This window comes from Bos indicus, chromosome 11 (genome assembly GCF_029378745.1).
Source record: "Bos indicus isolate NIAB-ARS_2022 breed Sahiwal x Tharparkar chromosome 11, NIAB-ARS_B.indTharparkar_mat_pri_1.0, whole genome shotgun sequence".
Taxonomy (NCBI): Eukaryota; Metazoa; Chordata; class Mammalia; order Artiodactyla; family Bovidae; genus Bos; species Bos indicus.
The window spans coordinates 29,620,688-29,647,234 of NC_091770.1; the positions used below are offsets into that span (position 1 = coordinate 29,620,688).

The 26,547-nt window shown below is 50.4% G+C and overlaps 1 protein-coding gene across 1 annotated transcript in view; it reads right to left on the minus strand.

Annotated features, from left to right (window-relative positions):
• Nucleotides 1–215: 215 nt before the first annotated feature.
• Nucleotides 216–26,547, minus strand: part of KCNK12 (potassium two pore domain channel subfamily K member 12) — a 53,683-nt gene continuing 27,351 nt past the window's right edge. Inside the window, exon 2 of the mRNA XM_019970116.2 lies at nt 216–5,611. Within this exon, the coding sequence (XP_019825675.2) occupies nt 4,710–5,611 (902 nt within the window). The 3' untranslated portion in view covers nt 216–4,709. The remainder of the gene's footprint in view (nt 5,612–26,547) is intronic.

The window sequence follows — 26,547 nt, forward strand, 5'->3', positions numbered from 1 at the left end:
AGGTTCTACCTTGGCCCATTTGGCCAAGCTGCCTAAGATGTCTGTTGGTGCCCTTAGCTCACATGAATGTCACTGTTGTTTTCCAGAGTGACTCCCCCAGGACGCTGCCACCCAGGCCCAGTCCTCAGAGCCGATGTCTCTTGGGGCCCCCTGAGAGGAGGTGTGATCAGGGAGGTGGAGAGGCAGGTGGCTCTGACAGACAGAAAGCAAACAGCTCAAAGGGGTGGCAGGCTGCATTTTATTCATTGTTAATTTCAACACCCTTCAAACCCTCTCTTGGAGTGCTGCTCGAAAAAATAAATGTATTGTTTAAGAAATCCTGCAGACTGGCCCCGCATGCTCTAAGTCCCTCCTAAGAGAACAGGGAGCATAGAAAATGATCTGTAAAGCAAGGGGGGAGCTTCCCTAGGGAAGAGAGGGTGGAAGGGGGGACGGGGTTGGGGGTGGAAGGGGAGGAGGCTGACAGCAAGGGGAAGGGGAGGGTCTTGGGTCAGGTTGATGCAGAAATCTCACCACTTCAGTGTGGAGCCTGGCTGGGTGGGCACCTGGAGGTGTCAGAGCTGCTCCAGGGGCCAGAGTCCATGCTGATGGCCCTGTCCTCGGGGTCAGGAGTGCTGTCAGCAGCCCTCTCCTCCTCTCCCCCACCCCACGGAGTAGGGAGCCTTTGGCAGCACCAAGCAGCACATTTTCTAACAACTGTTCCAACAAAGAAATGAGCCCCAGCCAGTGCCTCTTCTGGACTCAGAAGTGCCTCAGCAGTCTGTCTGAATGTGCTTTCCAGACAGTGAGCACGTGCAATTGTGCTTTTTGTTTGTGAAAAATGTAAAAAGTTACAGTAAGATGGAGCCGTCTGGCCCATGGCTCCTACTGTGCCAGGTTGCTCCTCACCCACCTGGGAGGGGGTGCGCAAGAAGCAGGGCTCTGTTGGGAGGCCTGTCTGAGGGATGGAGGAGCCTGAGTACATTCAGCAGCTGTTTTCCAGGGTTTGGCTTGGGTTTGGTCGCTGGCTTCTGTGTAAAACACAGATTTATGCAAAGTGTTCATGAAACTCCCCCAAGACAGGGAGGAATTTTCCAGGCCCTTGCAGATTTCCAAGGAGCTAAAAATGCAAAAATCCTTCTTCTTAAAGTAGCCCAGACTGGGATTTTTTTTTTTTTTTTTTTGCTTTAGGGAAAGGGGCTAGTAGCTCTTTATAAAGCTGACACATGTGTATGTATGTGTGTGTGTGTGTGTGTGTGCGTGCGTGCGTGCGTGCATGAGGCTGCAATATGTGACACTTCTGGCAAAAGCCCAGGATTGCCTGGCTTTTTCCACAGTCTGAGGGCCTAAGGCTGCCTGAGCCTTCTGCCTCCTCTGCCAGACCCAGACAGAAGCACTAGCTTCAGACAGAGAACACAAGGGCTGGCCAGACTACTTGGTCTTCTTACTGAACACGGCACCAAGGCGTGCCCTTGCCTGCTCAGCTCTGAGAAGGCTGGGCTCCTGTCTAGGATTCTGGCCCCTGCGTGGCCACAGATGGGTGACAAGGGCTTCTTAGAGCCCATGCTGTCTTTACGGGAGCCTCACAGCCGCAGCACAAGAGGAGTGAGTGTGGGCCTAAGGTTAGGAAGCAACTCTTGGAGCCTGAGGGCACTGTGAGCTGCCAGCTGTGCGTGAGACCGGAGACCCCCCATGTGGTGGGAGCGGCCACAGCATCTAAGAGAATGGAGCACTTTCTTAGCTGGGGGTTCAGAAACCTGCACCAAACAAGGGGTCCCTAATAATGTCTATAACCCTGAAATGACAGAAGGACCCCATCCCAGCTTGTCAGCCGGGTCTAGTTCTCGATGCTCGCCCTCAAACAGGATGTCAAACAAGCCCTTTAGCTCTGGGTCTAGGCTCCGACAATCCCACTCACCTTGCGAGTTTGGCTTTTCCAAGGGAAGCAGCCCCTGACATCTGGGGCACTGAGCCCTTTGGCCTCAGGTGAAAGACAATGTTTATTGAGAAGGGGGGAGTAGACTAAGGGAACATGAACAAAAGTACGTGCATACCACTGAGCCCTGATCTGCTGCTGTACACTAGAGGACCGGTGTTTCTCTGGGAGGTTACTGAGGAGGAAAGGTCCCTTTCCTGGCTCCCTTGAACGATGCTTTCAATTCCCTCAGAAGCGTGCTCAAGCTGTCTGCAACTGCCTCCTTCCAAAGCCAAAGCACAGGAAAAGAAGTGAAAACAGCTAAGGCTGCAGCATGAGCAACCCAGAAGAGACGTTAGGGAGCAGCGGTGACAGAGAAGACTGCCAAGGAAGGTGGCGAGCTTTTCTTCTCTGGAGGCAGATCCTGTTCCCTCTTGGGATGGGATTCTGTGCAGTCCTGTTCGAGGTCAGAGGATTGCTGGATGCCCCTTCTAGCCTGCCTGGCTCAAGCAGCCTTGATGACTGTGTCTTAAGTTCTCTGTGCTGTTCCTGGGGCTCACCTTTCTGGGTAGGCTGCTGTTTTGCCTGTTGTTAAGTCCTCGTGGTCTAGGTATCTCTGTCACGGGGCTGTCTGCTTTCCCTCTGGATGGCTCAGATCCCCAAGTTATTTCCCGTTGCCTAGGTGACATCTCTAATTGGATGCCTTTTAATCTTTCCTTCTTTTAAAGGGACAGACCTGAAACTTCATTTCTAGGTCCCATTAGAGGACTTCTGCCCTGAAAACATGTGTGCCTCTCTGAACATGTGGTCCCTTCAGTGTGACTGCAGCTGTCGCTCAGATGGAGGAAGGGGTGGTGGGGGTTGGGAAGGGTGGCTCATGGAGCCAGCCTAACTGATGTCACAGTTCATCCTGGAAGTGTTGGCTGTCTGGAAGCCTACCCTTCAGGAATTGGCTAGATTGACTTCTGTCCAGGACCGCTCCTCACTGTCTTCACCCCCAGATTAGGGTCTGTGTGTAAAAGCCAATTCAGATCCAAATTAGAAATGACCCCTCACCACTCAAAAAAGAAATGATCCCAAAGTAGCTAGAGAGTTGCTCAGATCTGAATTTGTCTTTTCCTTCTTGCCATGAACTGGAAGGGGCGAGGGGAGGCTGACATTCAAGCATGACTCTTAATGCTGTGTGTGTTGTTTGAGAGTTCCAGGCACATATGCTTCCTTCATTTCCAAGAAGGGAGATTTCACGGCTTTTGATGCCTCTCAGGCAGAGGGTGTGAGGTGTCCTAGTGCTTTTCTAAGACTTCCTGTCAGAAGCTGTATATGTATTGGTGGGTCACACTGTGTCTGACTAGACTCTGGTATTTATCCTTGGATCATCATCTTTTTAGATGAGAAAATGGGCCCATAGAGGATAGAGGATTGTTCCTTTATAGTCCGAGACCTTCATCTCTTCTATGAAGACTGGGCATTGGGCTTTCCTTCAGGTGGATGACTCCCTGTGAGGCAGAGGGTGAGTCTAGGAGAAACTGTCCTTCAGCTTGAGGATCATCCAGACCAAAACTTGAATCCCAAAACTGCTTCTTCCATCCACCAGCTCTCTCCCTCTGGCTTGCTTCCACTTCCAATACAGACTGTGTGTGTGGAAAAAAAACACATTCACCTGAGAATCAGAGACCAACAGGGCTCAGAATGGGATGTATCCCAAACACATCATGGGCTCTGGAGTCATGTTCTCTGTCACTTGCAGGATGGCTGCTTTGGTTCCCAGGGCTGCAGGCCCTGGTGCCCACCAATGCAGCTAGCAGAGCCCTGCTGCAGGGGAGGGGCAGCTGGAGGGGGTGCTCTGCACCCCTCAGGCTCTCTACAAGGGAAAAAAACGTTGAGAAAAAAAAATCCCCACCAACAAAGAAAAATCTTGTTTGAGAAGACTCAGATGTTCCTGGCTAACAACAAAAAGCATTCCCGTGGATGATGCTGGTGAAAGGAAGGAGAGTTGAGGGGATTCAGAGATGCGCCCTGAGCCACAGAGATCAGCCGGCTGAGGCAGAGCTGGGCTCCTTGTAGCCTGAATGAGCCCTGCAGACCACTCCAGGCTTTCCCTCCTTAAAGAGTTGGCCAGCTCCAAGTTCTAAGTGGACTAACTCCAGGCTGAGAAAGGCCTCCTAAGCCCCTTACCATGGCAGTTCCCAGGTCTCTGGGAAATGCCACAGTCCGCAAGTTGGTGCTGTGTTTCATCTCATTGCATAATACTACACCATTCTCTGTGTGTAGCGGCTGTTCTATATATATACATCAGGAGGCAACATATGGCTCTCCCCACCCCCACCTGTCATAACTGTGACTATATCATTTCTGAAGACCAGAAGGAAGCTGCTAGGCTGGGCCAGGATTCTAAATGCTGCGGAGGTAATTCGGAGCCATGGAAAGTTGCACCATATGCTTTGGGGTTGCCAGCTGCTTATGTGCATGGAGGCGGGGTTTAGTGCCAGTCTGCAAAACTCAGGGGCGGCACTCCCCTGGCTGCTGTGTGTACCAGGCGAGGGTCTGGGGTGCCACTTTTTCTCTCCCCAGAGGAGAATCTGCTGGGGACCACGGTTCTCCAAGAAGGGGACCCACAAGAATAACAGGCTCCCCCAAAACCTGCCCTTGATAACATCAGACCTGGCCAAATAGTATTTCTTTAAAAAAAAAATTTTTTTTTTGTTTCATTTTATTGGATAAAGGTTAAGAAAGCGCCAGCGTCTGAGAGGAGAGCAAACGCCGCCCGGCTGCACGCCAGCCTGCTTGAGGGTCCGTGGCGCGACAGGTTGCGCGTCTACCTGGAGGCGCTGGTCTCGGCCAGGCGGTTGTTCATGATGCCCAGCGCGCCCACGCCGCCCGAGAAGCCGTTCTGGCGCGTGTTGACGCACACGCTGCGCGGGTAGCCGTTGGCCGTCTCCGACAGCTGCTTCTGCAGCAGCGCCAGCGACACCTTGTTGGAGGCCGTGAGGTCGCGCATGGAGATGAGCTCTCCCGACAGGCGGCGGCCCTCGGCGTCGCTGTCGCGGGCCGCGGGGTCGGCGCCGAGTGCGGCCAGGCGGCGGCGCAGCCGGGAGCCCGGGGTGATGGCGTTGCGCCGGGCCAGGGGCGCGCCGGGCGCGGGGCAGCAGCGCGCGCAGCAGCGGCAGCTCAGCTTGCGCAGCATCCAGTTGAGCACCTGCTTGATGAGGATGGAGATGACGTTGAAGAGCGAGTAGATGCAGCACACGCCGAGCAGGATGAAGAGGAAGTTGCCCAGGCGGTAGAGCCCCTGGTTCCGGTAGGCGGCGTGCTGGCTGCTCACCAGGTCCCCGAAGCCAATAGTGCTGAAGGTGACGAAGCAGAAGTAGAGCGAGTCCACGTAGTCCCAGCCCTCCACGCTGGTGTACATGGCCGAGGCGCAGCAAGATAGCAGCACGGCGAACAGGCCCAGGATCAGCAGCACGTGGTACACCGAGGGCTTCCAGCCTGCCAGGCAGTCGGCCTCCGAGAGCGCGGAGCCGCGGCGGAAGGTGGCGGGCAGCAAGCCGCTTCGGCGCAGCTGGCGCTCCCGACAGGCGCGCATGATGAAGGCCAGCAGCGAGATGATGCGCTCCAGGAAGAGGTTGAAGAACAGGATGGTCCCGGCGCAGCCGAACAGCCCATAGGCGATGAGGAAGGCCTTCCCGCCCACCGTGGCGGGGGTGGTCATGCCGAAACCTGTGGGGACAGAGCAGGGGTCAGCGCGATCCTGGCTGGACAGGTGGTCCCCACCCGGCGCAGCGCAGTTGTATCTAGGTGTTGACATGGCTCTTACCTGAGTGGCATCACTCAACTGGAGGAGAAACAGTGCCAAGACGTTTCTCTCCCTTGGTGGCACCAGATATGGTTCCTAAGTAAGTCTGGACAACCCCTAAACTGATGGAGGATACATGGCTCCTCTTCTGGGGGATCTATAAATCATGCCAGTGGTGAGAGAGTCACTAGGAAAGGCCCATCACAACACACAGAAGAGCTGCACAGGGGAAGATACTGAGATACCCACAACTCACACGAGTGTCACCTGTTGTCTCGCCACTCAATGGTTTTTTTAATGTACCAGTGGCACACTTGGGCCTTGCTAGGACAGAATTCCGTAAAGGCTTCATTTGATAGAATTGCTGGGGACCAGGTATATTGTATTTAGTCCAGCTAGCTATATTTGATGGTAGCTAAGGGAAAGGTTTCTGCCCAGCTGGGTCCTGTGCTGCTGTGTGTCTGGAGTGGCTTTTATTCTGAGAGGTCTGCTCTACGCCTGGGCAGCGGCTTAGTGCTTTGAACTCTTATAATTAAGTCTTGATTTACCCGCTTGTTCAAAGCACAGTCTTGAAGGGAGTTTCTTTATCGACTGATTGCTGCAGAAGGCTTGGCTTCCCGCCAGGGTGCTTGGCCCATGCTGGCCAGGGTCCCGCAGAGCGGCAGCTCTGCTCCTCCACCATGAGCTCTCAGCCAGCTGCCAGCTGTGATGTCTTTGTGGGACCCATGGCTACCTGACTCTGGTTATGGGAGGGTATGTTATCCCTTAGCATGAAGATCCACTGCTGCTTAGAGTCTGAGCTGAAAACACATCATCAGAGCAGCACGGTAGCACCTATCAAGACCTCTGCAGCTGAAGTTCAGGGGCATCCCTGTTTAATGCATGCCCAAGGTCAAAAGGTCTACTTATGCCTTGTTAGTGGGGTAAGGCCAACTCTGGGAAAGGGGTGGCTTAACTATTTCCCTGAAAAACCTTGAAGTTAGTTTTTTCTTTTTTCTTTTTTTTAGAATGATCCCTTAAATGTGTATGCTAATCATTTTCTAGAATCCTTGGAGGAAATGCCCCATTGCCTGACATTGTCTTCATCTTATGCTTAATGACTCAACTTAGGAGAAAATCTTCTAGTGATACCTTTGTTGAGGAAGTTGGATTATATCCCTAGGTTCAGAATTTGGCTATAAGTGTGAAAAAAACCAAACTAGCAGTGTAACCAGGAGTTCAAAACGAGGGATTTTGCTACACTTTAAAGTCAAACTCAAGTTTCTGAATTCATAAAGAACTCAACTCTGAATCAGTATGACTATATGTGGAGTGGGAGTGTTTGTATTTGTCTCTGTGTGAATTTATTAAAAAATCCTATTAATAGATTGATAACCCAGGTGTCCACCAGCCTAACTAATTCATGGTCAATTCATACAAGAAAATACTATACAGCAAAGAAAAAGCAAAGACCACTGCTACCTGCAACATGAATGAACCTCACAAAAAGAATGTTAAAAGAAACTGGACACAAAAAAAGTATTCCACTGGCATAAAATTCAAAGCCAGGCAAAACCAAACTACAGTACCTTTTTAGGGATGCATATTTGATTGGTAAAATTACAAGGGAAATTGAGATAAAAGTCAGAATTGGAGTTTGCTCTGGGGGTGGCAGGGCAGGGTGAATGGAAGGGGACCCAGGGAGACTCTGGAGTGCTGGAAATGATCTGTTGATCTGAGTGGTGGTTGCATGAGTGTTCATTGTATAATAACTTTTCAAACTATGTGTTTTTGGAGCTTTTTTACTCTCACGATAAGAAAAACTTCAAAATGCCTAGACAATTAGGAACTATGAGGGACCTTAATTCTGCTCTACCTGTCACTGTATAGATGAGGGAGCAGGGGTTGAGGGAACATGACCTACAGCTCATGGGGGACAGATGCCATACTTGTGTCCTGGCTTCTCGCTTGGTGCTGAGACCATCATACACAACACTGCTGCCACTCAGGAAGGGAAAACAACCCCTCTGGTTGGGGGAATCACTTGGCTAAATTCCTAAAGAAATGAAAAATGCTGAGCCTAGAATATTAATACTATGCCTAAGAGAATACTGAATGGGATTTTCCTGTTGTTTAGAATTTTCAGCTAAAAGTTTAGCGTGGCATGTAATACATTAGCCCTCATTCTAAAGAGAAGTTTTAAATATTTATTTATTTGGCTGTGCTGAGTCCAAGTTGTGACATGCAGGATCTAGTTCCCAGACCAGGGATCAAACCCGGGCCCCCTGCATCAGGAGCTTGGAGTCTTAGCCACTGAACCACCAGGGAAACCCATAAAGAGAAGTTTTAAATACGTCTACCTTTTATCTATTAAGTCAGCAAAATAGGGTGACCAGTAACCCTCACCACCCACTTCCAGGCTATACAGAAAGACTAGAAAGTACCCAGGGATAATGGGAGATGGCCTTGAAATAGCAGGGTGCTGTGGCATCCCCAAGTCAAGAGATGGTGGGGGGAGGATTGGTCAGGAGAATATCAGTCTACAGCAGGGGCAGCCTGGCAGCTTGTTTCCTGGTGGGTGCTGGCTGAACTGCAGACACTTGTCCACTCACCCTGGAGCACTGGAGCAGAGCATGGTGAGGGTTCTGGGAGAGTCAGAGGTGTCTCCTGGAATCTAACCCTGTGCCGGACAGTTCCCTGGGCCAAAGGTTGACTGGTGTAGCTCACACAGGCAGGGGCAGGAAGGGGGCACTAGTGGGAGCAGTCTGCTGCCCTGGCAGTCTCCTAGGGCATCCTGTGCCAGGGACGGGGGAGAGTGACAGGGGTCAAGTGAACTCTGCAGCCAAATCTGAAGAGACTGCCCAGGAGGGCTGCCTGCTGGATCATGGGGGCCTGAGGGGCAGAGGACAGGTGAGCATGCAGTGTAGTCATAGGAAGCACCACCCACTCAAGGAAAGGTGCAGGGTGGTGGTGCCTGCATTTGGGGGGATCACCAAAGACCCATATGGGCTCCATGAAAAGGTATGCCTGTCCTAACAGTGGGTGTTGTGGTGCAGCCGTAAGGCCAACCCCTACTGGCTCATTCCTTTTCCAGCAAACACTGAGGACCTGGTTGGCAGGCCTTGTGCTAGGCTCAGGGCTTTGGTGGAAAACCAGACAGACACCCTCACAGATGACCTAGGCTGCCTTCTTAGAGGTTTTACACAGCTCCCCACTTGACCCTCTGCTGTCAGCGGCTCACCCCTGGATAGGGGCAGAGCTTTTCCCTGCTGCCTCCACTCGGGCTGGGCCAGACCTGGGCCTGAGGTCTCCTCGTGGCTATGACTCCAGGCCCCAAATGACGCCAAATGCATGGCTGGCTATGGCACTTTCTGCCGAAAATGAAGAGGACAGGCAGGTAGGAGGTTCCCTGACATCACAGAGGACACCCAACGCCAGGGTCCCTCTCACTGGCCTTTTCCTGAGGTCTGACCCCCATGCCCACTTCACCTCCCTTTGCTTTCCTGCAGACCCACCGTCAGCTCAGCTCCAGAGGCAGGGTGGAGGGGGCACGGTCCACCCTCCTTCCCCATCAGCACCTAGAGGCTCAGAGTTCTGGGGGTGCTGAGGGCGGTAGGGTCATGCCTGGTGCTGCTGCCTAGCCAGATGTTCCCACGATGGAAGAACAGTCCCCCTAAACTCTTGGCAATCTGTGGGGAGCCAGGCTGGCTCTGGAGAAGGACCTTGAAGCTTCAGCCAGAGAAAAGGCAAACCCAACCACCCAGAGAATTCCCCCTTCCCCCACTCACACTCTGCAGAGGCGGAATCTGTCCCCGGGTTCGCACCAAGCCTGCTGTTTTGTTTATGCCACAATTGATCTGCCATCCCCGTTTGCAGAGAGCAGACACTTGGGGGCTTTATTATGCCACTTTGACAAAAGCTGTGAAGCTCATTCCCACAGTCTGTCTGGTGCCGCCTTCGCAAATGGGGCCCCAGTGACAGGGCCTCTGGAGTTCAGCTCTGAGAGCCTGGAAGTGAGATGGGGAGGCCAGCACTGATCTGTCTCAGGCCCTGGGTGCAGCCTCTGTGCTGGGCACTGGACATGTCCTCTCACCCGGTCCCCTCAACCATCCTGAGAGGGACGCATCATCAACCGCAACAGTGCGGGCAAGGGCATGGGCTGAGCGATATACTCAGCAAGTTACTGTTTGTAAGCGGCTGAACTGACTGTGCTGACCTTTTTCACTGCACCAAATGGGACATTTGGGTTCATCATCTGGGGCAACTTTTCCCACTAGCTCTGCAGTGTCATCTGGTGGAGGGGAAATATAATTTATAATCTAATCTGAGATACTTGACAGCAAATAATTACCCCAGGACAACAGGTGTAAGCCACAGCGAATCCAAGCAACTGGGACGCATGATTAAAATGCAGATTCCAAGGCGGGTCCCACTCCAGAGACTTATTTAGAATGGCCCAGGACTCTGCATTTTAACAAATTGTCCCCTGATGATTCTAAGGTGAATGGGCTAAAGCGCTTCCTTTAAGAAACAATATAATACTCTATCGTTGATGACCCTACTGGTTGGAATTGGCCCAATTTCAAATATTTTGGTTTAAATTCCCTAAACCTTTTTTTTTTCAGCTTTATTGAGTTGTAGTTGACATATAAACCTGTAAGATATTTAAAATATACATCATAATGATTTGTTGGTTTAAATTTCAAGTAACATAAAACCCTTGTTGTGGACACTGCAGCTATCTCCTTTAACCATCACCCCACCCCCCACCCCTAAGTATAGCAGCCAAAGAACTGACCCAACAGCCAGGGGTGGGCTCCATTGCTGCTGCTGCTGCTAAGTCGCTTCAGTCGTGTCCGACTCTGTGCGACCCCTGAGACGGCAGCCCACCAGGCCCCGCCGTCCCTGGGATTCTCCAGGCAAGAACACTGGAGTGGGTTGCCATTTCCTCCTCCAATGCATGAAAGTGAAAAGTGAAAGTGAAGTCACTCAGTCGTGTCCAACTCTTAGAGACCCCATGGACTGCAGCCTACCAGGCTCCTCTGTCCATGGGATTTTCCAGGCAAGATACTGGAGTGGGGTGCCATTGCCTTCTCCCGTGGGCTCCATTAGTCTAGTCCAATCTGGAAAATCCAATCCCTTACTATAACTGGTTGGAGGATGGATGGGCCTAAGCCAGTCAGTGTGGGGCATTTTCATGGCTACAGGGTTTGGCTCAGGGATGTGACCAATCAGATGAGAGGAGAGTTTCTCTGACAGTTTCTGGGTCAAATGCTTCTCACCTTTAAGAGTGCTGCCCTGGGTATGGAAGGAGGAGGAGGTGGCCCCAGAAGTGGCTGGTGGCCATCTGTGGCCATGAGGAGCCAGCTTAGATGAAGCTGACACTGCAGGAGCCTGAGTCACGGTATCCTGAAAGCCCTAATGAACTGTCCAGTCAAACGGGCCCATGAGTTTGGGAACCCCTTGGGAGTAGGGACCCTTATATCGGCAATTAGGAATTATAGATTATATAGGCTGCTCAGGTTTGAATCCTAGCTCCACTAGGATTTGTCCTTGAGCAAATTAACGTTTCTGTGCCTCCATTTTCTCATCTGTAAAGTGGAGATGATAATACTTGCATTTTTGTACTAAACTGAGTCAGTACATCTAAAACACTTAGGATAGTGCCCAGCTAGCACACTGTGCTGTGCTGTGCTCAGCCGTTTCAGTTGTGTCTGACTCTTCACAACCTTGTGGACTGAAACCCGCCAGGGTCCTCTGTCCATGGGATTCTCCAGGCAAGAATACCGGAGTCAGTTGCCATGCCCTCTTCCAAGGGATCCTCCCGACTGAGAGATCGAACCAGTGTCTCCTGCATTGTAGGCAGATTCTTTACTGCTGAGCCACTGAGGAAGCCCTTGCCTAGCACATTAATAAGCGCTTATGAAGTCTTCTTTCTATTCTCCACAGTGGACAAGGGAATCATGTATAAATTAGGCACTGATAGTTACTTGTTATTGAATAACTGAAAATAAAAATTTCAAGAACCTCTCCAGGATGAGAGTTAAATATCAGGGAGAGTGAGAAAGCTGAGGTCAGGGGATCAATGGGCAGAGGAGGGGAAAAGACCCATTAGGACTCCCAGATAAACATGAATTTCAGATAAACAAATGAACTTTTTAGTGTAAGAACATCCCAAACATTGCATGGGCCATATTTACACTAAAAAAAAAAAAAAAAGATTCGTTGTGTTTCTGAAATTCATATTTAACTGGGAGTTCTGTATTTTTATCTGCTAAATCTGGCAGCCCTACCCATGGCCTACTTGTCTGCTGGGCACACTCCTCTGGGAAGCATCTTCCAACATCCCCCTCTCCTGGGATCCTTCCTGAATGCTGGAGGAGGGGTAACAGGCTCACTTTAACATTCAAGGGGCCTAAAGCTCACACAGAGCTGGGCCTTGCCCAAGGCCAGGCCAGCAGCCGGGTCTTCCAGCACCTCTCACTCTCCAAACAGGAAACAGTGGGAGATGTGGGATGGGCTGTGGGGCAGAGGCTGGGGCAGCCTTCAGGCTGCTCTGTGGTTGGAGCTGACACTGACTTGGGGAGAAGGTAGGAAGCACATGGCCACACTCTGTGGAGGCGGGCTGGACACTTGAGAGGTGAGACTTAAGATTCACATAAGCCCCAGGTCTCGGAGAAGGCAATGGTACCCCACTCCAGTACCCTTGCCTGGAAAATCCCATGGATGGAGGAGCCTGGTAGGCTGTAGTCCATGGGGTCGCAAAGAGTCGGACACGACTGAGCGACTTGACTTTCACTTTTCACTTTCATGCATTGGAGAAGGAAATGGCAACCCACTCCAGTATTCTTGCCTGGAGAATCCCAGAGATTGGGGAGCCTGGTGGGCTGCTGTCTATGGGGTTGCACAGAGTCGGACATGACTGAAGCGACTTAGCAGCAGTAGCAGCAGCAAGCCCCAGGTCTGGAACCTCGAGGCTGCCCATGTCATCCTTCTCCAAGTCCCTCTCCTGAGGAGGATAGCCGAGCAGCCTGGCCAAAGCTTCTGGGAGGGTTGAGAATGAAAGGAAGGCTGGAAGAAGTTATTAAAGCATTTAGTGAGGAGTGGAAACATGGGATATATGATAATTATATTATCACATAATAGCTGATATGTATTGAGCCCTTACTCTTTCTAAGCACTGTGCCAAAGCTTCATGTAAATCAATGCATCCATTCTCACAATTCAGTGAGGCACTGGGTGTCATTCATCCTAAGTCATAGCTATTTTCCTCAAGTTTTAACACCTCTGAAATCAGGATGCACCTTACAATTGATGACTTAGTTTATTTGGCAGCATTCAAAATTCTTAATAGTATACATTATTGGTGCATCTATAATTGCTGGTGTCTTAGACTTGATGAACTACAGTGGGAATTATTTTCATTCCCATTTGTGAGATTAGTAAACTGAGTCACACTTAATAAAGGCACTTAGGTTAAATAACTTGCACAGATCACAGAGCAAGCAAGTGACAGAGCCCAGTGTGAAACCAGAGGAAGGAGTTTGTGATGCACTGAGTCAAACGCAGGAGAGTTCAGACAAAAGAGACGTAGGCTGCTTTTGGTTAGAGCAGCAGTTCTTAACTCTGGCTTCAAAGTGGAATCGCCTGGGAAATTTAAAATAGTCTCCAGAGCAGCTTAGGTCAGAAGCAGGGCTGGTATTCTGCAGCGACTGAGAGAGTCTTATGGAGGAAGAGGTATTCATGTTTAGTCTTGAAGTGTGGATGGGACTTCGAGAAGGAGGAAGTTAGAGACCTGGTGTGCCCTGCTGGGAGAGCGGTGTGCATGGGGCCAGAGTAAGCGGCTGGGTCCAGCCTGGCTGGCTCCCATGTGCAGCTTGCTGTCCGGCCCACGGACAGCATTCAGGAACTCTTGCTGATGGAGTGGGTGAACCTGAGGCAGAAGGGGGAGGGCAAGGCTGGGGACCCTCCTGTCCACTTTGTACTCAGGCTGAACCTGTGGGAGCTCTGTGGCAGTGACAGTGTCACCTGACACCTCTAGAAGCTTCTCCGTCATCTGGACATGGCATCCAGCAACATGTCTGGCCTTGTACAACAGAAACTCACAAACTCTGACACACTCGATTTCAGCTTTGGAGAAGGTGGTACCTCCCCCCAGCGCAGGAACCAGAGCCTGAAGCCAGCCCAGAGCGGATGTTGACACTCACTTGGGACAGCTGAGGACACGGTGGCCCCGTGAGGTGAAGGGACAGCAAGTTAGTGGTGGAGTCGTCTTGGGTGTGTGTACAGTAGAAACCCACAAACTCTGGAAACATCAAGTTCAGTGAGCCTCCCTTCCTGCAGGCTTAGGAAGGGCCAACATCGGCTTTCTTGGAGAGCTGAGGGCAGGGGCTGTGGCATCAAGCTCTGGCACCTCCACTTGCTAATGGGCCGACGGGGACACGTTATTCTCCCTCTAAAAATCGCCTGATGACTGCCTACCTCGTGAGGTTGCTGAGAAGAGTGGATGAGGAGGTGGTTCCCTCGTGCCTCCCACGGCGCCTAGAACGTGGCAGGCGCTCAAGAAGCTGCGAGCTTAACTGGGAAACACACAGGCGAGGCTGGCCCTCACATCACAGCTGAAGAGCTGCAGGTGGAGCAGGGCCCGGGTGAAGTACGACTAGGCATTTCAGCGGCAAGGAAAAGCCCCCGTACACACACCCAAGACGACTCCACCACTAACTTGCTGTCCCTTCACTTCACCAGGCCTCCGTGTCCTCAGCCATCCCGGGTGAGTGGCAACATCCCCTCTGGGCTGGCTTCAGGCTCTGGTCCCCATGCTGGCGGGGAGGCACCACCTTTTCCAATCCTGAAATCAAGTGTGTTAGTGGGGGGAAGGGCTTGATCCTGGAAAGTGGGCCTGTGGTGGAAAAGCGGACACTCTGGGAGCGACATTTGCTGGCACTTGTGTGCATGTGCGTGCGTGCGTGCGTGCTCAGCCATGTCTGACTCTTTGCCACCTCATGGACTGTCGTCCGCCAGGTTCCTCTGCCCGTGGTATTTCCCAGGCAAGAATACTGAAGTGAGTTACCATTTCATCCTCCAGGGGATCTTCCCAACCCAGGGATCGACCCTGTGTCTCTTGTGTCTTCTGTACTGGCAGATGGGTTCTTCACCAGTTAAGCCACCGGGGAAGCCCACTGGTACTTGAGGATTTGTCTAAATTGTAAACCAGATGGAAGCTGGTTTAGAAGCCCCTGAGGGCTCAGTGCTGGTGAGGGCTTGGCGCCGCAGCGGAGCGTGGGGCTGGCCTCGTGCTAAAAGCTCCCTGTGTGCATGTGCTGAGCTGCTCAGTTGTATCTGACTCTGCTACCCCATGGACCACGCCAGACTCCTCTGTCCCTCGGATTTCCCCAGGCAAGAATACTGGAGTGGGTTGCCATGCCCTTCTCCAGAGGATCTTCCCGATCCAGGGATTGAACCCCCATGTCTTACGTCTCCTGCACTGGCAGGCAGGTTCTTCACCACTAGCACCACCTGGGAAGCTCCCTGACTCAGGACACAGAGGCGACACAGAACACAAGTCCCGTGGAGAAAGCGGGCCCTCTCTCACTCTCCTGTTCGCTTTTGCTTGTCCTTCGGGGGCCTTTGGGATGACCTTTGCTGAAAGCAGCGGGTGTGTGGGGATGCCTGAGAGGGTCTGGGGCTTAAAAAAAGGCTGCAGGCCATGGATTTTTAACATTAGAAAAGTTCCGGTAATCTGGGAGTGATGGACACGTGACCCCAAGAGTCGGCTTTGAAACTCAGTGCTGTTTCTCTTGCCCGTGGGGCTAATTGAACCTGCCCCCACCATGCGCTTCATCTGTGGGATTAAGGTTTTTCTCTCCTCACCAAAAATCATTCAGCAAAATGAGTTATTAAAAGCCGGTTAACTACGCCTGCCTCCGGGACGCTCCCGCTTAACAACCTCTCCTGGGGAGCAGCTGTCAAGCTGGGGCCTCGGAGCTGCAGGGAAGATGACTCATTTACATAGAGCCCGTCCTCTGTCCTGCCCCCCTAGATCTGTCCCTGTCTCTCTGATGACTAATCCTTTCCAGGGATGAGCTCACCGCCCCTCCTGCCCACCACAAAAAGAGCAGAGCCCAGAATTTAGCCTTAGCCTAGAACTGCAGGAGAAGACTGACTCCAAGGCCAGGGAATGCAGGAACAGCCCCTGATGCAACAAAAGTCTGGCTAACAACAGCCGGAGGTGGGGCAGTGAGGTGAGGAAAGCCCTGAAGCCCACGCAGCCCCGGCTTACCCCCCCGAACCTCAGGGTCCCCACTCAGGGCTGTGGTGAGGCACAGGTCACCCCCCAGAAGGGCGGGTAGACCCGCTGTGGGGAGAAGGCAGGTCCCTCCACCCAGAAGTGTCCATACACCGTCAACTGAATCACACTTCACCGCCAATCCTAGATGAGAGAGGTGCAGATTCTTTTTTAAAGGGAACCTGTGGTAGTTCTGTCAAACTGTCCTCTCACGCGCACAGTTCCAGTTCCTCTCAGTTAATTCAGTTTTTATTCATCTGGAGAAGCATGTCCTCCTCCCCACCCATGCAGCCCAGAGCCACATTTGAGGGGGGTCTCTGCACCCAGGGGAGACATGAGGAAGGGGCTGCTTCTCGGGGCTCTGAGTTCATCTCGCTAACTCTGGTCCCCAAACCTGGCCACCTCCCAACACCTCTCCTCACAGGAGGCGGCCTGCGTGGCTGCCCCAGAGGAGAAAACAAGCCAAGAAACCACGAGAAAAGCAAACTGCACTTGAAGCTGCAGCCAGGTCCAGCTGCCGTGTACAGTGGAGCGGGTCCCCGGGGAACCGTGGGTATGCCGCGCTGGCCCGCTGACATGGCCCCTTGCCTCAGGCTGGTAGACCAATGTGAACGTCTGTTAGGGCCTGGCTGGGTCAGGAGGGCCCAAACCTGTGGCCCCTGCACTGAGGCTCAGTAGGGAGGGGCGCATCCTTCTCCAGATGGGGGGGAGCCATCCTCGCTGCACATTCAGCTCTCGGCTGCCCTGCAGGGAAGGGAGGTTGATCCCTGGCTCACGGGAAGGCAGGGTGGAGCGATGGATGTCTGGAGCCTACTCTATGCCCCGCACTCTGCTGGTGCTATCACAGATACGTCCCCAGAGCAGCTCCTGGGTGTGGCGGGGGAGTGTGTGACTTCTGGTCATTATTCAAGTGTGGAAACCAGGGCTCAGAGAAGTAAAATAGTGCCTGAAAGAACACTCCCAGCACTCAGGCCTCAAGCCCCACATTCACAACTCTTTCCATTCTGCCTCTTGAGGCCTGACTCAGCCTTTGGTTCGGAGATTGTGGCTGTGAGTTTGCTTTGAAACATGCAAACAATCATACCATGCAGGAGGACTGGCTGTGGCCAAAATGCCTGCCCTGGGCCTATGGCATGAATCCATACCAGATCCCAAGCACTGAGAGACAGGGGCTGGGGCACAGAGGTGTTGAGGACCTTGCTGAAGGTCACAGAAATTCCAGCTCAGGCCCACCAACTCCAAATCCCACTTTCCTTCCTCATCACCTTGTGTTAACCCCCTCGCCCCATTTGCACAGAGAGGCCCTGATGACTTGGGACCAGACTTCTGGTTTTTTGGAAATATTCTGTTCCTGTCCATTCTGAACTTTGTCCCAGACCCAATGCACTGAAGCACAGCTCTGCCCAGATCTCTCTTCTGCTTACATTGCAATGAACTCCCAAGTGATAGGAAGATCCAGAATTTCTTAGACTTAGATTCAAGGCCCCGATTAACTTTTCTAGCATCATCTCTCTTTGAACCTTCTTCTTCAGGGGCATAGGTCCCCTCACTGATCCATGCACACACATTTTCATTTACCAGGTAATTACTAAAATCCTGCTTCTTAATGGACACCACATCATGGGGATATGAGGTGAGCAAGGATGGCAGAATCCCAGCTTGAAAGAAGCTAGTGTCTAGCAAGCATACCATGAACACTCCCTGCTTCGTGCCTGTGCGCCCACTGGTTCCCATCTCTGAAAGTCTGCAATGACTACTTTCCTTTTCTGTTCACCTACCTGAATCCCATTCATCACCTGGCAGCACTTAGCTCTCATCAGGCATTTAATTATGTGCTAATGGCCTCTGTACTATTGACTATGGTCCTGGAATATCATTTCATCTTGTGTGTTTCTGTGTTGCCTTGCCAATGAGGACGTGGCCCATGTCTTAGGTTTCTTCTCATCCTTCATAATGCAGGGGCAGAAACTGCAGTTTGTCTGGTGACCACCAGTAGGTTCTGTACCAGAAATGTGGTTTCAATCTTCATTTTAGTTAATCTACCTAACATGTTTTTGAGACCTGCCATGTGCCAGGTATGGGGGTGGGGAAGAATACTCAGATGTACAATATTGCCCATACCCTGCTGCCAAAGGTCACCAGGAACACACCTGCAGCTCAACAAAATGGAATCTATTGACTCATAGTAACAAAAGAGACTGTCTGTCATGGGGATCTGGGGTACTCATTTAGGATTTGGCCTTGAGTCAGGTGACTAGGGGAGGACTCGAGAAAGCAGGGCTTTGCTCTGAACTAGAAGCCACCAAAGCAGGAAACAGAGGATAAGTCTAGGCTTGAGTATCTTGATAATTGTTACCTAGAAGGGGGGGAATAATGGAGGAAAGCCAAAGCTGTGATTGATAAAGAAGTAGCAGTTGCTCATGTTAACCTGATGGGGGTGTTTGGTCATTTCTGTGGTTTGGATGATGTTGCTATTTGGTCTGTGTTCAGACATGTTGGTGAGTGGTCTCATTTTTAATCTCTCTCCACCTTGGCCACAAGGTGGCCTTGGCTGCTGTAGATGTCCTGGGAAAGTGCTTGGTCAAGGTCCAAACCCCATCCCCACACCGTGTTGCTGAACTGTGAGTTCCAGGTTGGCTCCTGACTCTCAGAGGTTGCCTTTGTCTTTCTCAAAATAGTTCTGCTCTAAGTGTTCCATAGACGCTATTTCTTTAATTAATTCCTTCCAAGTTTCCCAATATATTGGCTATGTATGTGTATGCATGTATGCCCGCACGTGTATTTAATTCCATAGGTGAAACATACATCTAGATTGTGAAAATATGGGTGATTTTTATTTCTATTTTCTTCTGTAATGGTGGTTTAGTCCCTAAGTTGTGTCTGACTCTTGTGACCCTGTGGACTATAGCCCACAAGGCCCCTCTGTCCATGGGATTTCCCAGGCAAGCATACTGGAATGGGTTGCCATTTCCTTCTCCAGGGAATCTTCTCAACCCGTCTCCTGCATTGCTGTTATAAATATTTCACATTTCCTTGTGATACAAAAGTGGTTCAAAAGTATGGCTACTTTTGAAACCATAACTTTTTTCCCAATAAGCATTGGTTTTTTTTAATTATTTAAAAAAATGAATAAGACCCACGTTTTCAAGAGAATAACCATGATACCTTATAAAAATAACAACATGGGAGACATCATGGGATGCCAGGAAACAAAAGAAAAGATCTGAGTGGGCTTCCTAGAGAAGCAACAAAGATGCGTTACCCAAGCAGGTGGAGGCAATGGGAGACAGTCTTGGAGGTCTGGGTTGGAACATCTGTTCAAGGGTCATGTGGATAAGACTTCCCAGGAAGCATGTACAGTATGAGAATGGGGGCCCCTGGAAAAGGGGCTGAAGAGGAGCCCGTGAAGGAGGCTTTCATTCAGCCAACAAATAGTGACCGAGGGCCCATTATCTATCAGGCCCTTGGGCTTTATAAGTGATCCAGACAGACAAAGCACCCTGTCCTCACAAGGTTTACATTTCAGCATGGAATATGGATAATAAACCGTGAGCATATTGTGTAAGTAAACTGCATGGTATACTAGAAAGTGGCAGTGTTATGGAAAGAAGAAGAAGAAAAGAGTTGGCTGAGTGGGTGGAGAAGCCTGGGGGAGGGAGGAGGTGGTTTGTGGTATTAAGTAGGGTAGTTCAGCACAGGCCTTATTGAGGAAGTAACAGCTAATGAAAAACTGGAAGGAGGTGACATCTACGGTAAGGGTGTTCCAGGCCAATCAACAGCCAGAGGCAAGGAGGTGGGGGTAGGGGAGAAAGGAAGAGGGAAAAATAAAGGAAACACAGGACAAAGAGATTGGTCATCAAATCTCTTATGGACACTCTCTGGACAAAGTTTCAATTACATAAATGCCCCAGAATATGAAAAAAAAAAAAAACCTATCACTCTCATTTTATTTTTATTATTATTTTTTTAATATTCATTTAGTTGGCTATACTGGGTCTTAATCGCAGCATGCAAAATGCTTAGTTGTGGCATGTGGGATCTAGTTCCCTGACCAGGGATCAAATCTGGGCCCCCTGCGTGGGGAGCATGGAGTCTTAGCCACTGGGCCACCAGGGAAGTCCCTCATCTGACTTTAACATGAGGGACAAAGAGGTAAACAAGTGGTTTTATAAAAAGAGGAAGAAATGCAATAAATATTCAACTAGATTCCAAGGGACATCTGAGATGCTGAATATAATTTTTTTTCTCTATGAGCAAAACCTCCTGCCATTTTAGAAGGTATTAAGATGGTAAGAATAACCATCAACATTTTTTAATATCTCTGGACAGTGTATAGAGCAAATTTTTATGTCTTATCTCATTTGGTCATCATGATAACCCAGGAAAGAATGTCATCATTGTCTCATTTTATAGATGAGGAAATTGAATCCATGAGAGATAATGTGACATAAATGGCATGTGACTCCCTCGAGTCTGAGCCTGTCTCCGGTCTCTCAACCCCATCTCTCAAGCCTATAATCTTTCAGTTATAACAAGGGAAATATTTGAGGGCATGTCAGTTTATATTTTGAGTACAGTGTTAATATATGCTCTATCAATGTTTACCTACTAAAAATTTTACGTGACAGTTATAAAAGAAAAGGCCAGTCTCTCTGGTTGCTGTGATGAGGCCGTCTGAAGCAGCAGGTCAGAGAGTCCAGTTCAGAGGTATCAAAGAGGTGGGGTTGCCCAGAGCACGACAGTAGCCCAAAGGGAGCAAAGAACAGAGGCCAAAGAGAGGCCACAGACTTGGCAGAAGGCATGGAAACTAGAGGAGGAAGCAGGAACGAGGGGGTGCTCAGAAACTTCCCAACAGCTCCCCTGGGCTTTGGCAACTGGGAGGAAGCTGGCTGTACATGTGAGGGGAGGGAGACAACCTCATGAATGCCAAACTGCAAGGGGCTGCCGAGGTGCTGAAGAGGGAAGAATGAATGAAGGCCTTTGAAGCAGCATATGAGAAAAGCTGGGACACCCACACCTGGGAAGACCAAGGCCAAGGTCAAGGTCAAAACAAGCACTTCACTTACTTACCTCAGGGAGTGCTATGGACTGAATGTTTGTTTCCACCCACCAAATTTCATAGATTGAAATCTTAACCTCTAATGTGACAGTACTAGCAGGTGGACTTCCCTGGTGGCTTAGAGGGTAAAGCATCTGCCTGCAATACAGGAGACCCGGGTTTGATCCCTGGGTCAGGAAGATCCCCTGGAGAAGGAAATGGCAACCCACTCCAGTACTCTTGCCTGGAAAATTCCATGGACGGAGGAGCCTGGTAGGCTACAGTCTGTAGGACTGCAAAGAGTCGGACACGACTGAACGACTTTACTTTCACTAGGAGGCGGGGCCTTTGAAAGGTGATCAGATGAGGGTGGAGCCCTCATGCATGGGATAAGTGCCCTTGTAAGAGGGGTCCCAAGATCTCTCTTTATCTCTCTTTCTGCCATGTGAAGACACAGAGAGAAGGCGGCCATCTGGAAGCTAGGAATTGGCCCCTCACCAGACATCGAATCTGCCAGCACCTTGACTTTAGACTTGCCAGTCTCCAGAACTGTGAGAAAGAAATACTTTTTAAACTGCTTTGTCGGTGGCATATTTGTTATAGCAGCCTGAACGGACTAAGACAGGGAGGCTGAGTCAATTGCTAGGGTATCCAAGCACAGTGGCCTTGGAGTGGATACTCCCTGGCCTTGGAGTCAGAGATCTGGGCTGTACTTAGTGCCCAGTGCCCACTCAGAGCTCCTGGCCATGTGTCCATGTCCTCATCTATGGAATGGAGACAGTATTACCTCACAGGACAGCCATAGGGATTGCATGGGGTGGCTCCCACGGGCAGCAGAGTGCTTGGCACAGAGTGAACACTCAGTAAGTATGCTCATTATTAAGGTTACACCCCCTGCAGAGGGCCAAGAAGGGAGAAGGCTGAGCTGGGCAGGCCTCTGTCTAGGAGAACGCATGAATGATGGACCTAAATTTTCACAACTGCATGTCAGTTGGATTTTGCTTCTAAGGCATTTGCTCCCTATCTTGGTCCACTTGGGCTTCTATAACACAACTCCACAGAGCAGATGGCTTATAAACACAGATACTAATATCTGACAGTTCTGGAGGCTGGAAGTCCAAGATCAGGTCACTGGCAGGTTCAGGTCTGGTAAGAGCCCTCTTCCTAGTTCACTGACAGCAGAGTTTCGCTGTGTCCTTGCATGGTAGAAGGGGCCAGGGAGCTCTCTTGGGCTTCTTTTATAAGAGTACTAATCCCGGTCATAAGGGCCCTGCCCTCAAGAGCTGATCAGTTCCCAAAGTCCCCACCTCCTAATAACAACACCCTGGGGGTTAGGTTTTAACATACAAATTCGGGGGTGGGTGGGCACAGACACTCAGACCACAAACACTCAGCAGTCCCTCACGCGTGCACTCACCTGGTCACTCACTTTTATAAAATCATGAAGTGCATACCCTGTGCCAACCATGAGGTGCTTGCTGTGCCAAAGGGCTCAGTGTCTGGCCTGGGATGTGGGAGGGTACAATTACCCCAATAGGGGCTTGAATGATAGTCCAGAGACCTAACACAGTAAGTCCCCTCTTGTGGAACTCTGTGCATTGATGGCAGGAATGTAAAGTGATGGGAACTTTATGCTCCTTGTGGGAACTCCAAATGCCATTTCTATATTAAGTCAGGTCATCAGAAAATAGCCACCATGGACCACAGTATCCCACTCCCCACAGAAATGCATTCACTGTTATTTAATGTTTTGCCTCATGCCTTTAGGAAGGGATGGTGGAAATATCTTTTTGAAGACCATGTCTGTATCTTTTGCAAAACCACAGAAAAAAATATCATTGCCCATGTCCCTTATTTAAAGACTTGTGAGATTCATTTCTCCTTGAATTCAGGATCTAAAGTTTGGCTTCCTAGGGGCACTCGTCCACTTGCTCCCTTTTAGTGAACCCTGAGCTCCATTTGCCTCTTGATAGAGCCAGCACAGTGCTCAGTTGCTGCAGGTCTCTAGCATGTGGTACAACTCTCATCAGTTCTTAATTATTTTTAGTTCCCTTCCTGCCCACCCACCTGTCCCCTTCTTCCTGTCCACAAGATCTGCTGAGCACCTGTGAGCAAGCACCATGCTAGGACACAGTGCTGCCCTCTTAAAGAGTGCAGTTCAGCTTATTCTAGTTTTATCACTCAAATTTGTTCAAGTCCTTTGTGGAATTTTAAGCTGGCTTTTAGGCATATATAATAAGCAACAGCAATTTCCAGAAGTGTCTGAGTCACAGTGAAAAGTGAAAGTGAAAATCGCTCAGTCGTGTCGGACTATTTGCGACCCCATAGACTAAAGGGTCCTTGGAATTCTCCAGGCCAGAATACTGGAGTGTGTAGCCTTTCCCTTCTCCTGGGGATCTTCCCAACCCAAGGATTGAACTCAGGTCTCCCGCATTGCAGGTGGATTCTTTACCAGCTGAATCACCAGGGTAACCCCACCAAATACATGGGATCTCTTTCTCTAAGCTGGTGTTTAAAATACAGGCCAACTGTCTGTCACACAGCAGGATCCTAAGATGTTTTAGTCTACAGGCAGGGTGATGGCCACAAGGACCTCTTATCTCCCCCAGATTTCATATGTTGAAGGCTCCAGTATCTCAGAATGTGACTGTATTTGTTGATAGGGCCTTTAGAGAGGTAAATAAGGTAAAATGAGGTCATATAAATAGACCCTAATCCAATATGCAGAGGATGAGATGGTTAGATAGCATCACTGACTCAATGGACATGAACTTGAGCAAACACCGGGAGATAGTGGAGGACAGAGAGGTCAGGCATGCTGCAGTTCAAGGGGTCACGGAGTCCGACACGACTTAGGGACTGAACAACAACAATCCAGTATGACTGGTGTCCTTATACGAGGCGATCAGGACACAGACACGCACCAAAGGAAGCCCATGTGAGGACACGGTGGAAAGGCTGCTATCTCTACGCCAAGGAGAGAGGTCTCAAACCAATTCTGCCGATGACCTTGATCTTAGAGCTCTGGCCTAAGAATTGTAATTTTGCTGTTTAAGCCACCCAGCCTGTGACACTGTTTGGGCAGCCCGAGCCAGCTAACAGCCCATTTGCTGGGCTGCAGAAGCCCTGCATTGCTGCACCCTAGCTTGTTCTGTTTTCTGCAGTAGCTGAGGCTGCAGAGAGCTCAGATGCAAAGCTTAGTTTCTGAGCCCTGATCGGGAGGCTGTGTTTATATTTATCCTGCTAACGGCAAGGGACTGTTTCTACCCACAGCAATAACCTCCTGGGGGAGCTGAGGGCAGCCAAGGAAACAGCTGCCTCTGTCAGGCCCACTGGGTCCCTCCAGCAGGGCCCACACACTCAGGCCCCACGCTTCTGAGCTGCCTCCTCCCTGCAGGCTCTCTCTGATGCCTGGCTCTCCTAACCCCTACACCAGGCTTGGGCTCCCAGGCCAGAGCTATTCTACCTGGCATCCATGTGAATTGTGAGGATGCAGACTGCTTCTCACAACCTCTCCAGAACATGCCCAGACCAAAGACTGGTGCCTTTGCAAGCAAGTCATGATGCTGATCTCACTTAGAATCTTTTGATCTGCAGTCAGGTGGGTTATCCATTGCACCAGCCTCACTTAGATTCAACACAATACCAGGTACTTAATAGGTACTCAATGAACAGAATAAGAAGGGTTCGTTTATTTTTTTCTCTTCATAAACTGTAGTGCCTTTACCACCCGTTCTCCTGACAGCCCTGAGGGGATGGTCTCTTGGGAGAGGGTCTCAGCAACCCTGGGCTCTTCTGGGGTCCTGCAGCCAGCCAGGAGCCTACAGGAGATTTCAGTTGGACCCCTGGCCATACTGCACAGGTTCCAGTTTTATTTGCAAGAACAGGGACCACTGAGACCCGCTGCTGCACTGGGATCCTTGAGTTCCTCAGGGAGAGTGTAAGGTGAGAGCACCAAAGTCAGAGGGATGCTGCTGCTGCTGCAGAATATCCAAGCTTACAGGAAACCAGGGCACCACAGGGACACATAAGAAAAGACAGGGAGGAGCTGATGGGTTTTAAGTGCTGGCTATAGAAACACTTTTTCTGGTGGATAAGTCTACATGACATGTGAATGTTTGCTCTTTAAAGGAATTATTTGAGATGGGAACTTTACTTGAGCAAGGGTGTCCCTGGAATTATGAAAAGAAGATCTGCCAGGGCCTCATCACCACCACGAATAGTCACAACCCCTCCATCAGAGCACAGATGACAACCTCTTTTTTTTTTTAAGCTCCTATCACTGCACTGTGTCATTTTCCTTATGAGGCTTCTGTGGGTTTATGGTTTTAGAGGTCATTTTCACAGAATTTATCTTCCTTTTTCCCAAGCATCCATGATTGGGGGACTACTATCCAGTTTTTAGATGCACAGTCTGAGGCTCAGAAAGGCACGGTCCAAGGCAAGTAAGTGGTTGAGGTGGTGTCAGAATTCGGCTCAGGGACCCCATGGTGGGTGGCTCCCCTTGCAGGTTTGTGACCATCTGGGGTTTTCAGAGCAGAAACCTGTGGGAAGCTCAGCTGGCCCACTGGATACAGCTGCCCCCTGGCTGGACAGATGCCCCACAAGGCAATGGGGTGTATTCCCCCCGGTGTGTGCCCTGCTGGCTCTTTGGGAGAAAGGACGGTCAGGAGATTCTGGACACTGCCCCTGGACTGGTCTTCTGGAAGCTGGGCTCAGGTGCAGAATGGCTCGTCTTTCCTCTTCCCCTGCTGCTGTGGTTCTGGGGATCTGGAGAAGAATGTTCAACACTTCTTTTCCTAACTGGAGGATAACTGCTTTACGGCGTTGTGTTGATTCCTGCTGTACAACAACACAAATCAGCCATAAGTGTATATATAGCCCCTCCCTCTTGAGCCTCTCTCTCAGCCACCCCCCACCCTACCTCTCTAGGTTGTCACAGAGCAGCAGGCCGGGTTCCCTGTGTTGTATAGCAACTTCCTGCTAGTTATCTATTTTATTTTATTTTATTATTTTTTTTTTCTGCAGGGTGGAGGATCACCCAGAACTTCCCCAGCAACTTCCCACCCAGACATCATAACTGAACTTTAACGTTTCTCTCTGAGAGCCAGTTTCAGAGACTGTATAAAATAGTTATCTATTTTATACATGGTAATGTATATTTGTTAATGCTACCCTCTCAATGTGTCCCTCCCTCTCTTTCCCCTTGCTGCTGCTGCTGCTAAGTCGCTTCAGTCGTGTCCGATCCTGTGCGACACCAGGCTCCCCTGTCCCTGGGATACTCCAGGCAAGAACACTGGAGTGGGTTGCCATGTCCTTCTCCAATGCATGAAAGTGAAAAGTGAAAGGGAAGTCACTCAGTCGTGTGCAACCCTCAGCAACCCCATGGACTTGCAGCCTTCCAGGCTCCTCCGTCCATGGGATTTTCCAGGCAAGAGTACTGGAGTGGGTGCCATCGCCTTCTCTGCTTTCCCCTTGATGTGTCCACAAATCCACATTCTATGTCTGTGTCTCTATTCTTATCCCGTAAATAGGTTCATCAGTACTATTTTTCTAGA